Genomic DNA, 16479 nt, shown 5'->3' on the forward strand with positions numbered 1-16479 from the left:
TGGTCTAGTGAAGAGGTAGGCAACTCTGGCTCTTTTATGACTTGTGGACTTCAACTCCCAAAATTCCTGAGCCGGCTCAGGAATTCTGGGAGTTGAAGTCCACGAGTCATAAAAGAGCCAAGGTTGCCTAGCCCTGGTCTAGTGTTAACCTTGGTGTTAATCTCTGCTCATCTGGCTGTTGATTGTTGGCAAGGGGGTGTTTTGGTCTTGCTTTCTTTTTGGCTTCCCAACCTAGCCAACCACTTTCACAGCCCTTCATTAGCCTGGAAAGGCCACATTTCAAATGTCTGGTCTTGGTCACAGAGGAAATGGTCCTTTATCCTTCACACTCTTGTCCCAATTTGTTACTGCCTCCCTACTTAGGATTACCACCCAGTAGCCCTTGCGTCAGGTGGGGAGCATAGAGATACAATAAATGTAATAAATAAATAAAATTCCCATTTATTTTTTCAGTCTTCTGTCCCTCTTTATTCTTGACCAACAAGTGACTGAATACACTAGACCAGGTTTTCCATTTCCCATTTTTGTTTAAAAAGGAACTTTCCCGAGCCTTCCTTGCTTTCAGCTTAACAACATGTCTTATCCACATCTCTCAAAATGTTGGTGCTTCATCTTCATGATTCATGAGTCTGTTATTCTTACAATATATTCACAGTGTTTGCAATAATGGTGAATGTCTGTAGCTCAGGTGTAGGATGAGGGTGAAGGAAACCAAGCTCGGAGAACGAACATTCACAGTGATTTGGCTTCCAGCATGGAACACCATGTGGTCTTCCATCCCAATTCTAAGCCAACCTGATCCTTCTTAGATTCTGACACCAAACAAGCTCAGAGAAGTGTCACTAGTCAGTCTCCTCTCTCACTTCTTTTCAGGGTGTGGGCCACCCACCCACTCTCCCACCCACCCCCGTCCAGGCATATTATCGAGGTCATTTGCAGGAGCACCACTTGAGGAAGAAGAGTTAAATCCAAACGGAGGACAACTGGTCAGTTCTTGAACTGTGGGCTAGGCTGGGAAGCCAAAACATTTCCCCAAAAGTCTTGGCAGAGGGCAAAACACTTCTTGCCAAAAAAAATCTGCTTGGCTGAATTTTGCAAATCACCAGGAACGAAGCTGAACTCAAGGAAGGTGTTTTTTTCCCGCCCAAGAATGACTCATGTTCTATTTCTGTTTCTTTTTAAGTTAAGAAAAAAAGACCTCTTAAGTTCACTTTGGAGAGGAACAGAAGGTGCCTAAGAAAGTAAATGAAGCTTCTTACAATCGTAATAGGTAAACGTTTCCTCTGTCCAATCCTGCCCAAGTCTACACTCATCTCCGTTTCTTAGCCGAGGGAGCCAGCATTGTCCAAAGACAATTTCCGCGGTGATGTGGTCAGCATAATATGCAGCAAAAAACAAAACCTGTTACCAAAGTGGTACCTATTTATCTACTTGTATTTCCAGACTGCTAGGTGGGCAAGAGCTGAGCTGAGGATGGCAGCTCACCCCTTTGCACAGCGCTTGGGTCTCAAACCCTGGCTTGTCAGCTTTCCAGCTGACAAGCTCCGCTTCTTAACCGCTGATCCATTGCGCCCCAACAATCATAATAACACCCACAAACTAAAATGTAGACCTGTCCTCTTTTTTCCTACAGTCCCAGTGACAGGTATCAGGGCTAGGAGCAACAGCTGGGTGTGTCCGGGAACCCAAGATGATGGCATCAAACATTAAAAACAGGCAGTTGTGGATACCTGTGCATTAGGAAGCCACCATCCTTTTCCTGCCAAACAAATGGTTTTAAAGTCTCAGAAGAACTAAGTGTGCCCGAGGATTGTGTTGATCTGCTGCAGTTTCATTCCTTATAACCGTTTGAATGGAGATGCTCCCACTCAGGTAGTAGCTGGCCACAATCAACACATTTGTGTGACTTGCGTTGGCTTTGCTTTTTTAAAAATTCTCACTTCTAATGTTAAAAATAGAGCAGTTCTTTGAAAAATCATCAGGATGCTCCCTCCATTCCACCAGCCCCTTCCTGAGCTGAGCGGCCAATTCCTTAGTCCTCTCCCACACACCCCCACCTCAGTATTTCTCAGTAGGAACCCTCACCTCGGGGGTCATCCTGCTGATCGTGGGAAGGTCATAACCAGCGTTGATGAAGTTGGAGGCATAGAGTTGCAGCTGAAACTTGTAGAGCCACTGGTAGACGGCCTCTGAGCTCTGGGTGGGAAGACGGGCAGAAGTAATTATTTATACATCTCTTTAAAAAAAAAACAGAATCGCCTGCCTGAATGCCTGACAGAGGGAGGTTTTGTCAACAGCAGTTCTTATTTTTTCCTATCCTTAATGAGGTCTGTGGTCTTCCTTCTAGCCTCGTCACTATGATCACCATCACTATTTTGGGATCTCTTCCTACCTGCAAGAAAGCAATCTGTTTCTAACCCTAGCTGCACATTTCCTTCCTTTCCACATTTATCTATTCAGTCTGATGAGGGCTGTAATAAACCTAAAAAGACAACCATTAAAAAAAATGGGTCTCCTAAATGGAATCATATCCTACAGCTCAGGCCTCGTTGCCAGCATCTCGAATGAAGCCGAGAGGACCAAAGCTGCCAAGCCAAGCCAGCAACCTTCCCCAGATTCCCCCCTCCCAGGCAAAGTGGGGGCAGCCTAGTTCCTTTGGGGGGAGGGGAAGATAGAGCTAAAGGAAGAGCTGCCCCCCCACACACCGCCAGCCACAAAGTGGCACAAATTGCTTTTGGGTGCTCATGCAAATTTTTGCAGCCCAGAGAGGGCATCCTTAACTAAGCCCCCCCCCCCGCTCCTTTATAATAGATTGGAAAAGTCAGTTTGTACATAAAAGGGCTGCAAGCTCAATTCCACAATGGAACCCAGGCTTTATCTGAACCACGTCCTGTCCCTGAACTCTACCAGACCACATTTTTGCCAGCTCAGTTCTCCAGTTTTTATTCAGAATTCCAGAATAAAGGAGACTTGAGGTAGGAAATGGTGGTGGAGAGTAAGGGACGAAATGGGTGCAAGCTGTTCGGACCCTCACCTGCCCCTGAAAACACTCCCACCCTCCCCTCTAAGTCCAACCAAAAGGAAAAGATTACAGCTTGGGGAGCCCCCGAAGGAATGCCACGGGCTGCAGGGACTTCAGAAGCTGTTCTGGGGTGCCCAAACTTGCCTTCCCCTCGGACTGCGGCTCCACCTTCTTGACCTGCTGCTCACCGTACGGCTGGCTGGGGTATGGGGTGCTGCCCAATCCTGGGGTCCGGGAAGAACCTGTCACAGAGCAGGCAGGAATTCTCAACACAGCGGAAAATTAGAAGGAGCTTCGGGTGCCAAGAAGGCCCTGGGCACCCCATGGGCACATTCTTTGGCAGGACAAGATGGCCGGCCACAGAACACTGGGAGAAATGGACTAGCATGCAGGTGCTACAGCTTGTCTGAGTGTGGGACACTGCCAGCCTCACATGGAGCACAAGGAGCTGCACAGGTAGGTGCTTTGCTTCCTTTCAAGCCAAAGGGAAAATGGGAGGCCCAGCCTCACTTGGGCAGCAACTTCCTCCCACCAAACAGGTGGTAGAAGATCAAGATGGCAGCCAAGGTGACCTTGATGTCTCCCAGACCTTTTTATGCAAATCCAACCCTCAAGAAGGATTCCAACTCTCTTCCAGTCCAGCTAACACGCAAGGCTTGATCCAAGGGCTACCGAGACCTCCAGCATCAGACTGGCAACCAGCCCTTGAACCTTGGGAGGGAGACCATAAGTGGCCCTGGAGATTTTTAGATTTGTGACTCCAGAACAGGGCAGCTCCAAAAGTAAAAGCTGCTGCAGAGAAGACGCAGACCCCCAGCCGATCCACAACCTGGCAGGATCTCAGGAGAAGAACCCAGAACGGCCCAGATGCCCCTCGTTACACATCGATAAAGCCCCTTCCCCACAGTGAGCATCTTGACACACCATCCAGGATCTCAAAACAGAGCACAATGCAGAAAGCAGCCTTTGCTGAACACCCCCCCCCCCGCCGTCGCCCCCTCCTGCCACTAGGTAGTTCCTGAGATGCTACAACCAGGGCAAGAGCAAGGAGCAGTGATGCCCAGGGGGCGGGGAGAGAGAAAGGCCTCAAACATTCAGGATCCAAATCAACATCACAGGAGGCTGAGACACTCCTAACCGCCATCAAAGGGGACAGCAACACCAAAAGGGCGTGGGGAGACAGACCGTCCCGCGATCCACAGCGCTCTTCGCACAGAAGGCAGCTTGCATGTTCAACAGAGGCAGGAGGGATCCTGTTTTCCCTCGGCCACCGTGCCCTCCCCCCAGCGCTCCCCACTAACCGAAGCAAGCGAAGGGCTGGCAGCAGCAGCAGAGAGACAGGGTCATGTTCTCCGGGAGAAGCCGCTGGTCCTGGGAATAAGAACCGCTCCCACGAGGACAGAAAGACCAGCTGTCCTCCGGAGCATCCACGCACCTGCGGGTGTCTCCACCGCCTTGGCAGGCCCGTCGCTCACAGCAGATTCTTGCACAGACGCCTTCTGGGAAAGGACAGTTGCCAGCAGCTGAGAAATTGGGGGAGGAACAGCAAGAAAGCGTTAATCAGAAAAGAGTGGCAGGCTGGGGGGGGAGGGGAGCAGAGTAGAAAAACAGGGACTCGGAGAAGCCTGGAGCCAGCCGAGGGAGAATCAGGTGCTTTTCTCCCAAAACTGTGACTCAGTTGGCAAAGTGGCAAGCTGCGGCAGGGAGAGCAAACGGGTGGCACAACGGCGCTGCCTGTTTGGCATTCGTGGCTGCAGCCGAGTCAGCTCGAAATGAGGATCCTGGGGCAGGCAGGCAGGCAGGCCGCAAAAGGGTGATTTGGGAGCTAGCTGCCTGCCCCTCCTCCTGGCCCAGTTTCGCCCGGGAAGGAAGGAGCCCCTGGGTCACTGGCCAAGCTCATGGCATGGGAAGGGGCGAGCCATCCAACCTGCAGCCATAAGGGGGCAGTAGAAGACCGAGCAACATCAAGGATGGACAGCTACTTGTTTGTTTTTGTTTCTAAAATGCATTGGCTGCCCGTCTTATAACTCTGGACAGCTTCCAGTCTTAAAAAGATAAAAACTATACAACTAGACCTGGGCCATCGGGTGAGACTTGGGCCAGCTGGTGGGCTGGAGAGCTCCGGATTTAGCTCCGTGGCACATCCAGCCCTCTGGGGAGCAGGGTCTCCGGCTTACCTTCACGCCTTCTGAGCTGGGGTGAAGGGCCACGTGGCTTCCGCTTCCCGTGCTCTGGCCACTGCCGGAGCTCCGTCCACTGGCGATGCTTCCAGTGCTGCCCACGCTGCTGCGGTCGCCTCCTAGCGGGGGGCAGGGAGAGGTTGGCAGGACAAAGCGAGGACGGCTCCGTCCTACCACGGGTGGCTTTGCTCAGGACTGGCACCCCTAAGCAAGGACCAGGTGGGGTCCTGCACGCCTGTGTTCTGGCCACCCCTATCATGCTGCTGAAATTCAGGGCAAACCGCAGATAACAGGGGTGCATGTGAAATTGCTGTCCAACCAAAACAGGCAAATGGATCCAAAAATCTCTGTTCAGAAAACCCCATTAAACCGAACACTCTCCGAGGGTCTTGAAGCCTTAACGATATCAAGGGGGAAATTCCCCCATCAACTGCTAATGCAATCCTATCTTCATTTACTGTAGGATATCTTAAAATGTTCCCTGTTCCATAAAGATGCTTTCTTTAAATAGACATTAAAGGTGGAAAACCGGGTGCATTCTTCTACAGAGCAGAAGATCACGAGGCAGCACTTTATCCAATTCACAAACTTCATTCGGAGGCAAAAGCTTTTCCAAGCTGCAGCTCTTCCTGATTTCTTCTCTGGGGTCCTGACTTGCCATCCTACACTTTGTACAGCTTCAGGTTGGATAGTGGGATGCTAAAACCAGGGGTTGTGCTTGCCCCCTCCCCCAAGAGAGAGGCCAAAGAGAGAAGCAACCTGGAGTTAAGGAGAAACTTCCTGACAGCGAGGACAATTAACCAGTGGAACAAAAGTTGCCTCTAGAAGTTGTGGTTGCTCCATCACTGGGGATTTTTAAGAAGAGACTGGACAGCCACTTGTCTGAGATGGTATAGGTTCTCCTGCTTGAGCAGGGGGCTGGACTAGAAGACCTCCAATGGCCCTTCCAGCTCTATTCTGATTCTGATGCCCCTTGGATCCCTGCCGGTCCCCCCGCCCTCCTTCTCCTCCTACCTGCAAAGGGCTTGCGGAGCACCCAGATTTCTTCTGCTGGGGCCAGCATGGTAGCAGAACTGCCGGGGGACAAGTGGGATGGGCTGGCATCCGACCCCCGGGAACCTTTGAGGTCAAAGACAGCATCACGAGCCAGCAAAGGGAGAGAGAGAAGAAGAGAGAAGAAGAAGTGAGAGAAGGGAGACAATGTCGCCTGAAAAAGAAAGGGTGTTTGTGGAAGCTTCATCAGCATCCTCTGGACGCTGGATACCCCAGACAGTTTCATCAGGAGGGAGTGACTTCCTGGAGAGGATCTTGGCTTTTGCCACTATTTTTGACCTCATGAAGTCCAGGGGAGTCAACAGAAGAGCCATGGTGGCCCAGTGGTGAGAATGCAGCATTGCAGGCAAACTCTGCCCACAGCCTAAAGTTCGATCCTGAGCGGCTCAAGGTTGACTCAGCCTTTCATCCTTTTGAGGTTGGTAAAATGAGGACCCAGATTGTTGGGGGCAGGATGCTGACCTTATAAATCGCTAAGAGAGGGCTGTAAAGCACTGTGAAGCCGTATATAAGTCTTAGGTGCTATTGCTACTTCCAAAGTGTGAAACCCAGCTTGGCTAGTGCTGTTCCACAGGCATCCAGGCTGCCCTGCCATCTTTGTGGCTTTTGGACTAGGACAGTGGTTCTCAACCTTTTCTTCACCACGGACCCCATTTAAATATCTTTTGTGGCACGGACCATGGCCACAGACCTCCAAGATTTAAGATTTAAATTATAACATTCCTTCAAGCCTTCGTGGACATCTTGTGACTTCGTGCCCCCCACCCCCCCAGTTTCCATGGACTACAGTTTGAGAATCATTAGACTAAGGTAGGGGTAGGCAACCGTGGCTCTTTTATGCCTCGTGGACTTCAACTCCCAGAATTCCTGAGCAAGCCGTACTGAGGGGAAAGGGAAAGGTTTCCAAGCTGAGCCAAGCTGGCTCAGGAATTCTGGGAGTTGAAGTCCACGAGTCATAAAAGAGCCATGGTTGCCTACCCCTGGACTAAGAGATCTTGACTGGAGGTGGGGGTGGGGTCTTGACTGGAGGTGGGTCTGCAAAGGCTACAGTCACCTAGTCCAGCTGCTAACCAGGCACACCTTAGATGGCTGGTGCATTCCCTAAGCTTCTCCTTGTGGTTTGCTCTGCATATCTGACGCTCTGCTGTCGAGGCTGACAGCCACTGATTAAAAGGCCACATCACCAATTTCTTCCTTTTTTTAAGCAGGAAAACCAACAAAGTGTGAAAAAGTCCTTTTTTGCCTCCTCTGTAGTCAGCCAAAGGCTCTTGGGGAAGCAAAACCGGTCTCTCGGGCCAATGGTGTTTGTGCAAGCAGAGTGTGGGGGCCACCGATTGTGTTCTTTGTGGCACTGAGCATCCCCGGGGGAGGCTGCACACCCAAGGGAGAAGCCCACACTCCACTCTGGTGCCCAGCAAGGAAATGGGGCTCCCATCAAGTTCCCCCCACTCAAGACCGCCTGTAGCCACGCGACTGTTAGTGCCGTGGCCCAAGTCAGTTTGGGTGGGGAAACCCAGAAGTGAGTGCTCCTGCACCCAAAAGGAGTTCGATTCTCTTCCTCTCGTGCGCCAGCCTGCCTTCCCTAGTATGGCACCATCCAGATGTGCTGGCCTTTTGGGTGTTGCAGTCCCAGTGTAAATGGATGCAGTCAGATCCAGAACATCAAAGGTCCAATCTCGGGACTGGGCTGGCTGGTAAAGGGGAGGGAAAAGGGGTTTTCTGTCCATTCTCATGGAAAGTACATAATGGTACAACTCTGGCGCACCCTGTATTAACTGAAATGGTGTTTCTCAAACTTAGCCCCTTGAAGATGGGTGGACTTCAACTCCCAGAATTCCCCAGCCAGCTGGGAATTCTGGGAGTTGAAGTCCACCCATCTTCAAGGGGCTAAGTTTGAGAAAACAAGACCTAAAATCCTTGAAGAGGCACCTAGGGCCTGAGAGGGTTGGTTCGGGTAGTGGAAGGTCAGGGAAAATGATAAAATGATAAAAGGGTCAAGAAATGATAAAACGATAAAAGGGTCAAGAAAACAAAACAGAAACCAAGGCATACACACTTGCTCTCACACCCCTTCCCTTCTCCTGGGACCTCCGCAGGGCCCGGCCAAGAAGCTCAAGAGAGCCACGACGGCATAAGAAGCTGCCAGAGGTTTGGTTTCCCCTTGGTGGTGCCATCTTGGCGTTTCTGACCATCCTCTGTAGTCTCTGCCTTCTCCCATTTCTCAAACCACACAGTCCGAATTCCTTCCCCAGCCACTTCCTGCAGGTGCCTCTGAGCCCAGCTTTCTCCTGGCACTAATTTCTGAGGTAATTCCTGGCCCTCCAGCCTTCACCCCATCTGCCCCTAACATTCTCAGTGGGGCACTGAGCAAAATGATCTAGAATCCTGGCCATTGATTTAGCCACCCAGTAACTGCTCATACATAATTTAATTTTAGATTATTTTATTGATCACTCATGCGGTGTGTTTTTAAAATAATTCACTGCTCTGTTTTATATTTTGATAAGACATTGTATATGCTATTTTGTGAATTATTTATGTGTTAATGCTATAGTCTGTTATGCCATACAATATATACAATATAAGATAGATAGATAGATAGATAGATAGATAGATAGATAGAGAGAGAGAGAGAGAGAGAGAGAGAGAGAGAGAGAGAGATAGACAGACAGACAGACAGACAGACAGACAGAGAAGACAGAGAGTAGATATAGATAGAGATAGATAGATAGATATAGATATAGATAATGATAGACACAGAAGAGACTAGATAGATATATAGATGATAGAGAGATAGAGCGATAGATAGATGATAGACAGATAGAAGACAGACTAGATAGATATAGTTGATAGAGATACAATAATAATAATAATAATAATAATAATAATAATAATGATATAATAATAATGATAATAATAATAAGTTGGAAGGGACCTTGGAGGTCATCTAGTCCAACCCCCTGCTAAGGCAGGAAACCCTATACCATTTCAGGCAAATGGCTGTCCAGTCTCCTCTTAAAAACTTCCAGTGTTGGAGCATTCACCACTTCTGGAGGCAGGTTGTTCCACTGGTTAGTTGTTCTAACTGTCAGGAAGTTTCTCCTTAGTTCTAGGTTGCTTCTCTCCTTGACTAGTTTCCATCTGTTGCTTCTTGTCCTGCCTTCAGTCGCTTTGGAGAATAGCTTGACTCCCTCTTCTTTGGGGCAGACCCTGAGATACTGGAACACTGCTATCATGTCACCCCTCACCCTTCTCTTCATTAAACTACACATACCCAATTCCAGCAACCGTTCCCTATATGTTTTAGCCTCCAGTCCCCCAATCATCTTTGTTGCTCTTCTCTGTACTCTTTCTAGAGTCTCGACATCTTTTTTACATCGTGGTGACCAAAACTGGATGCAGTATTCCAGGTGTGGCCTTACCAAGGCATTGTAAAGTGGTATTAGTACTTCACGTGATCTTGATTCTATTCCTCTGTTAATGCAGCCTAGCACTGTGTTGGCTTTTTTGGCAGCTGTAGCACACTGCTGGCTCATATTGAAGTGATTGTCCACTAGGACTCCGAGATCCCTCTCACAGTTACTACTATCGAGCAAGGTACCACCTATACTATACCTGTGCATTTGATTTTTCCTGCCTAAATGCAGAAACTTACTTTTTTCACAATTGAATTTCATTTTATTAGATAGTGCCCAGTGTTCGAGTCTGTCCAGATCCTCCTGTATCTTAAGCCTATCTTCTGGAGTATTGGCTATTCCTGCCAGCTTGGTGTCATCTGCAAATTTGATGAGTTCCCCATCTATCCCCTCATCCAAATCGTTGATGAAGATGTTGAAGAGCACTGGGCCCAGAACAGAGCCCTGGGGCACCCCACTACACACTTCCTTCCATGTAGATGCGGTTCCATTGAGGACCACACGCTGAGTACGGCCTGTCAGCCAGCTACGAATCCATCTGGTGGTGATGCTATCTAACCCACATTTTTCTATCTTATCAAGTAGTAGGTTGTGATCAACTTTATCAAATGCCTTACTGAAGTCCAAGTAAATTATATCTACAGCATTCCTCTGGTCCACTAATTTTGTAACTTGGTCAAAGAATGTAATAAGATTTGTCTGGCATGATCTGTTTTTTGACAAACCCATGTTGGCTTTTAGTGATAACTTTGTTCGCATAAAGGTGTTCGCTGATTAGTTGTTTGATTATCTTTTCCTGAATCTTCCCAGGTATTGAGGTCAGGCTGATAGGTCTGTAGTTTCCTGGATCTATTTTTTCCCCTTTTTTGAATATGGAAACTACATCAGCTCTCTTCCAGTCCTCTGGTAGTTCCCCAGAGCTCCAGGATCTTTGAAAAATATAGTTCAGTGGTTCTGAGATCACGTCTGCCAGTTCCTTGAGAACCTTGGGGTGTAATCCATCTGGTCCTGGTGATTTGAACTCGTCTAGGCTGGACAGGTGCTCACTTACCATTTTCTTGCCTATCTTAACTTGCGTTTCTATTCTGTTTTTTATGGCACTGGTTTGGGTAGGTTGGACTGTTTTTTCCCTTTGTGTAAAGACAGATGCAACAAACGAATTAAATAGTTCTGCTTTCTCCCTGTTGCTTGTCACCTTCTTGCCACTTTCCCCCACTAATGGACCAATCATTTCCTTCACTTTTTTCTTGTTTCTTATATGTTGAAAGAAGCTTTTTTTGTTATTTTTGACTTTGGTCGCAAGCCTTAGTTCATTTTGAGCCTTAGCTTCCCTCACTTCATCTTTGCAGGCACGGGCTGTTTGCTGATATTCTGCCTTAGTTATGTGCCCTCTTTCCACTTCTTATACTTGTCCCTTTTGTCTTTCAGTTTATCAGAGTTCTTTATGCAGCCATGCTGGTTTCCTTTGAAAGCTGTTATTTTTCTTCTTTGTTGGTATTGTGCTAGACTGGGCCTTTATTATCTCACTTTTCAAAATTTCCCAACCTTCTTGAGTTGTTTTCCCCTTTAGGATTCTCATCCATGGAATTCTTCCCAAGGTCTCTCTAAGTTTATTGAAATTAGCTCTTTTAAAGTCCAAGACTCTAGTTTGGCTGTATTCTATTGCTTGTGCTTCCATAATGTAGATAGATAGATAGATAGATAGATAGATAGATAGATAGATAGATAGATAGATAGACAGACAGACAGACAGACAGACAGACAGACAGACAATAGATACATGGATAGATAGACAAAAGACACAGAGACTAGATATAGTTGATAGAGATAGATAGATAGATGATAGATAGATAGATAGATAGATAGAGATAGATAGAGATAAATAATGATAGAAGACAGAGACTAGATAGATATAGTTGATAGAGATAGATGATAGATAGATAAATAGATAGATAGAGATAGAGATAAATAATGATAGACAGACAGAAGACAGAGACTAGATAGATATAGTTGATAGAGATAGATGATAGATAGATAGATAGATAGATAGATAGATAGATAGATAGATAGATAGATAGATAGACAATAGATACATGGATAGATAAAGAGAGAGAGATTGTATGGCATAGCAGAATACAGCATTAAAGCATAAACATTCACAACAACACCACATAAAATGTCTAGACAGAAGACACAGAGACTAGATAGATATAGTTGATAGAGATAGATAGATAGATAGATAGATAGATAGATAGATAGATAGATAGATAGATAGATACATGGATAGATAGATAAAGAGAGAGAGAGATTGTATGGCATAGCAGAATACAGCATTAAAGCATAAAAATTCACAACAACAACACATAAAATGTCTATCAAAATATTTATCTATACTGGGCAAAAGGGAATCCCGTGTGGACCTGTATTCCTCTCTCTCCTTTGCTCATTTCCCGTTTCTTCTTCCTCCAGGCCAACATAGGGAAAACTGCTGGCACTGAAGAAGCCGCCAAGCTAAGGCAGGGCAGTCTCTCAGCTCACCCAGGACAGCGGCTGCACCCTGAGGGGGACTCGTCTCCCTCGACATTTCTCTCCTCCACCCCTGGTCTAAAAGGGGACTCCCACACACACACACACAATGCTCTGAGAAATTCCAAGCTGCAAAGCTGTTGCTCTGGTTCCTTTTTCATGCAGTTCGACAAGGAGTTCTCAGTTAACGACACCAGCCGGGACTGGAATTTCTGTCACTGAGCAATGCAGCTGTAAAGCAGGATGTATATGACGCATAGCTTAGTATTGGTCGTTCCAGCACTTCCATGATGGGAGAAAACACCCTGAGTGAGGGGACGCCACACAAAGATCAGAGTGGTGGGCTCATCCCTTGCTGGTCATCAGGCTCTCAGCTCCAACTAAAGTTAATTTTTGAGAAGAGGTGAGACTGGACAGCCTTTTGTCTAAAAGGGGTAGGGTCTCCTGCTTGAGCAGGGGGTTGGAATAGAAGACCCCCAAGGTCCCTTCCAACTCTTATTCTGTTATTTTGTTGTTACTGTTTTTTTTTAAGGAAATGGGCTTGCTACACTGTGTCCCTCAGCCAGGGCAAAGTTCCAGATGTGTGGACCTAACTCCCAGAATCCTCAGCAATAGTCATATAAACTAGGGGGTTTTGGGAGCTGAAATCTATACTTCTGGAAGTTGCCAAAGAAAGAACCACTGTTTAATGAGATTTTTATCCCCAAGGACACATTCCAACCCCATTAAAGATCCCAAGAACATTCTTTGAAAGAAATTCTTGGTGGGTGGTTGACAAAAGCATTTACCTCTCGCTAGACCAGGATTCTCCACACTTGACAACTTTAAGACTTGTTGGCTTCAACTCCCAGAATTCCCCAGCCAGCTATGCTGGGTTGAAGTCCACATTTCTTAAAGTTGCCAAATTTGGAGAACCCTGGTCTAGAAGATCAGCAGAAGGCGATGAGACTTTCTGGGAGAGAAGTGGTGGCAGGTGGTCGGTCTTCTGATCCACAGGTGTTGGAACTGGCCTCACTTCCCATGGCAGCCATTTTGTGAGAGCACCCATGGGATGTCCTCGGTGTCCCCGGTGTCCTCTCACCCCCTACCCTGCCCCAGCTGCTGGATGAACCTGCTCATCATCTTCATCATCCAACCACACACACTGACCCACAAACGCCTGCACATGAGAAGCACCCAAAAGAAACCTGGCAAAATGAAAAGCCGCACAAATATTTATCGGGATCAGTGGAAGGACCACCCAGTATGGCCAAAGCATAACAGAACACAACATAAAACGAACCAAGCAATGGAGGGTCTACCTGGATTGGCGCAAGGCCTTTCCGTGCCGCCATGGGCGAGCCGGCGGTAGCCAAAGGAACTGAAAAGAGGCTGGTGGGGAAGCAGAGGAGTTGGAGGCAGGCAATGGAGCTGATGGAGGGGGGGAGAAGTGGAGGAGGAGGAGGAGGAGGTAGAGGGGGCAGAGAGCCCGTTGGGCAGGGCAGCCCCCCCAGCTGGGAGGGAGATGGCTTGATACTGCCCCGGGGAAGGGTCTGCATCCCACGGACCTGATAACAGAAACACAAGAGGCAACATGAAGTGGGTGTTCCAGGCTGGGAGGGAGAGCCAGGAAGGGGGTTATTGGGGGTCCCGCAAGATGGAAGGAAGGAGCCACACACAGCCAAGTGACCGACACCCCTCCCCCATTGAAATCTCTGGTTTTTGCAACAGCCTCGCTAGCAAACCTCTTTCTCTCTCTCCTTCAATTTCTCCCCTATCGAAAGGGATACTAATGCCGATTGTACTTCTAAGATCTGGCACACAAACCCTTCTGAGCACTCACAAGCCTTCCCCAATTGATTATTGGGTAATTATTATGACAGAAAAGGGATGCCTGCAGCCTGCAGGACATTTCTGCCAGCCAAGGACGTGCTCAAAAGTCATCGTCGTCTCAGTGAAATGCACCTCACGAGGTTGAAGGAAACCCCGGAGTGGCCTTACCTGATTTTAAGGCCTCCGTTCCGCTCTCCCACCTACCCACTCTTGAGGATTTAATCTGCCTTCAAAGGAGATTGGGGCTTACAATATTAATTATACGTGTAACTGGATTCTAACTGAATTTAAACAGGATAATCTACTTCTTTTTTTCCAGCACCAAATCTCCAGTTGCAATAAAGCAAAGTATTACACTGAAAAAAAATAATAATCAGGAGGAGGGGAGAGGTAAAAAATTTAATTGCGAGCCATCCAACCTTGAGAAAGTAGGACAGGAATATCAGCCCCAGTTTAAGGCTGTGGCTACAAGCAGCTGGTTCCTTTTTCCTTCAGCTACACAGAGTAAGATTCTGGTTGAGGCCATAGGCTATAGATTACAGAATAATAAGCATTGGAAGGGACCTTGGAGGCCTTTTATTCCAACCCACTGCTCACACAGGAGACCCCATGCCATTCCAGACAAGTAGCTGTCCATTCTCTCCTTAGAAGCCTTCAGTGATTGAAGCTGAGTTTCCCATTTGCAACTGATCTGGTGCAAAAGAACCACCTGCCCCACCAATCTCTAGCGAGAATCTATGGAGATAGTACCTATCCTTCCATTCCCCCACCCCACCCCCACCCCCATCACAACTGATGATCACAACCGATGAAGCTTCTTGGATGAGAAGTGAAACGTTTTCTTCTTCCTCAAGGGAAAAAACAGTCCGGTTGCTTTTTTGAAAAAGCACCTTTGAGGCTCCAGCGAGGGCTACTACATCTAAGCAGCCAGAAGAGGGTGCCAGAGAGCTTCCAAAACACTAAGCCTTCACTGCCCTCTTATGGACGTTTTGATTTTGATAACTCAGATCTGGTAAATTTAGAGGCAGATTTTTTTTTCAACCTCGGTCACTTGTAGATATGGGGACATCAACTCCCAGAGTCCTCCAGATTGGCTGGGGAATTCTGGGCACTTGAAGTCCATACATCTTCAAATGACCAAGGCAGAAAAATGATGCCTTAGAATATTGTAGCTCTTTCGTCTTTTTGTGAAGTGGAAAGACGTCACAGTCAGGGATACAAGACCAGGTTTCCACATGGAAAATCCTGAATTCAATTCAAAGACCTGATATGTGTAGCTGTTTAGAAGAGATTGGAGACCTCACCCACCTGGTGCTCTTTGCGTATGCTGGAACTATAATTCCGGGTGGAATGAGTTTTACCATCCCTTCCAGATAGTCTCTCTTTTGGGTCTGGGTCTGCATAATGTTGGGGAGGTCCTAAGGGAGAATCCTTCCAACCTAGAACTAAGGAGAACTTTTCTGACAGTGAGAACAATCAATCAGTGGAACGGCTTGCCTCCAGAAGTTGTGGGTTTTCCGTCACTGGAGGTTTTCAAGAAGAGTTTGCCTCAAACGGTATAGGGTCTCCTGTTTGTGCAGGGGGTTGGACTAGAAGACCTCCAAGGTCCCTTCCAACTCTGTTATTCTCTCTGGCCAAGCTGTCTAGGCACATCTCCAATCCATGCTCATTCCAGAAAAGGGCCTTTGCTCCTGAAGCTCTGGAAGCCGCTCCCATCATTCCCGACCGCCTGGGCTGGCTGCCGTCCCCGCGGAAGCCCCATCAGGCCATGGAGCTCTTCAGCACTGAAGAGATGCTCAGTCGTTGCTTGATTGCACTAGCTGGAATTTAATCTCTTTGGATTTCTTTCTTCAACATGTTTTTTACTTTATGCTTTGAGGTTACTTTTAGGGGGAGTAAAATGAAATGCGTGCAGTATGTAAATCTGTTCTTATGCAAGAGCACCCACTGAATGCTTCCAGATGTTAGCCAACCCGAAGTCTGGGGGTGCAGCAATTCTGCTCTCAATCTCTCTCTCTTTTTGTGGCAAAAATCAAAGAGACAGGAAATCAAAGGGGCTCAGGGGTGCAAGGAAAGACCGCCTGCTCCCACCAAGCCTAAACCTCCACGATGTATAAAATCCTTATCTGGAAGCACCCAGTCGAAGCAGAGCAAACCCAGGCAGCCAAAAAGAGAACAATGGGTGAAAAAAGCAGCCCGCATCCCTGCCCCTCCACACCCCAGAAGGCTGGGAGGCCCCCCAGGAGTGATATTTGCCTGTACGTTTACTGATGGCTTCGACCAGGGTGGACGGGAAGTATCCCACACGGTCGTTGCCTGTCCGGTTGTCGTGGATGCAGCCTTTCCACCGGCCGTCGGCATGCTGCTCCAGGACCTGTGGCCAAGGTGGGGGGAGAGGGGAGAAGGGAGAAGGGAGGCAAAGGCTGGTCAGTGGCAAGCATCCGAGCCCACTCGTTTAGGGCCAAGGGAA

The 16479-nt window shown here is 47.8% G+C and overlaps 1 protein-coding gene and 1 long non-coding RNA gene across 2 annotated transcripts in view; one reads left to right on the plus strand and one right to left on the minus strand.

Annotated features, from left to right (window-relative positions):
• CASKIN1 (CASK interacting protein 1) overlaps nt 1-16479 on the minus strand; it is a gene marked incomplete at its 5' end in the record, with an annotated part of 104908 nt that overhangs the window by 8404 nt on the left and 80025 nt on the right. The window contains 7 exons of the mRNA XM_083372632.1: nt 2086-2196; nt 3167-3264; nt 4458-4545; nt 5200-5321; nt 6217-6321; nt 13499-13744; nt 16266-16383. Coding sequence (XP_083228758.1) covers nt 2086-2196; nt 3167-3264; nt 4458-4545; nt 5200-5321; nt 6217-6321; nt 13499-13744; nt 16266-16383 — 888 coding nt within the window. The remainder of the gene's footprint in view (nt 1-2085; nt 2197-3166; nt 3265-4457; nt 4546-5199; nt 5322-6216; nt 6322-13498; nt 13745-16265; nt 16384-16479) is intronic.
• Nucleotides 1063-15666, plus strand: LOC310646301. The gene is made up of 3 exons (XR_014493665.1): nt 1063-1872; nt 12141-12600; nt 15649-15666. It is a non-coding gene; the product is annotated as an uncharacterized lncRNA (long non-coding RNA).

Source organism: Vipera ursinii (assembly GCF_947247035.1).
Source record: "Vipera ursinii genome assembly, chromosome: 13".
In the NCBI taxonomy this organism is placed as follows: Eukaryota; Metazoa; Chordata; class Lepidosauria; order Squamata; family Viperidae; genus Vipera; species Vipera ursinii.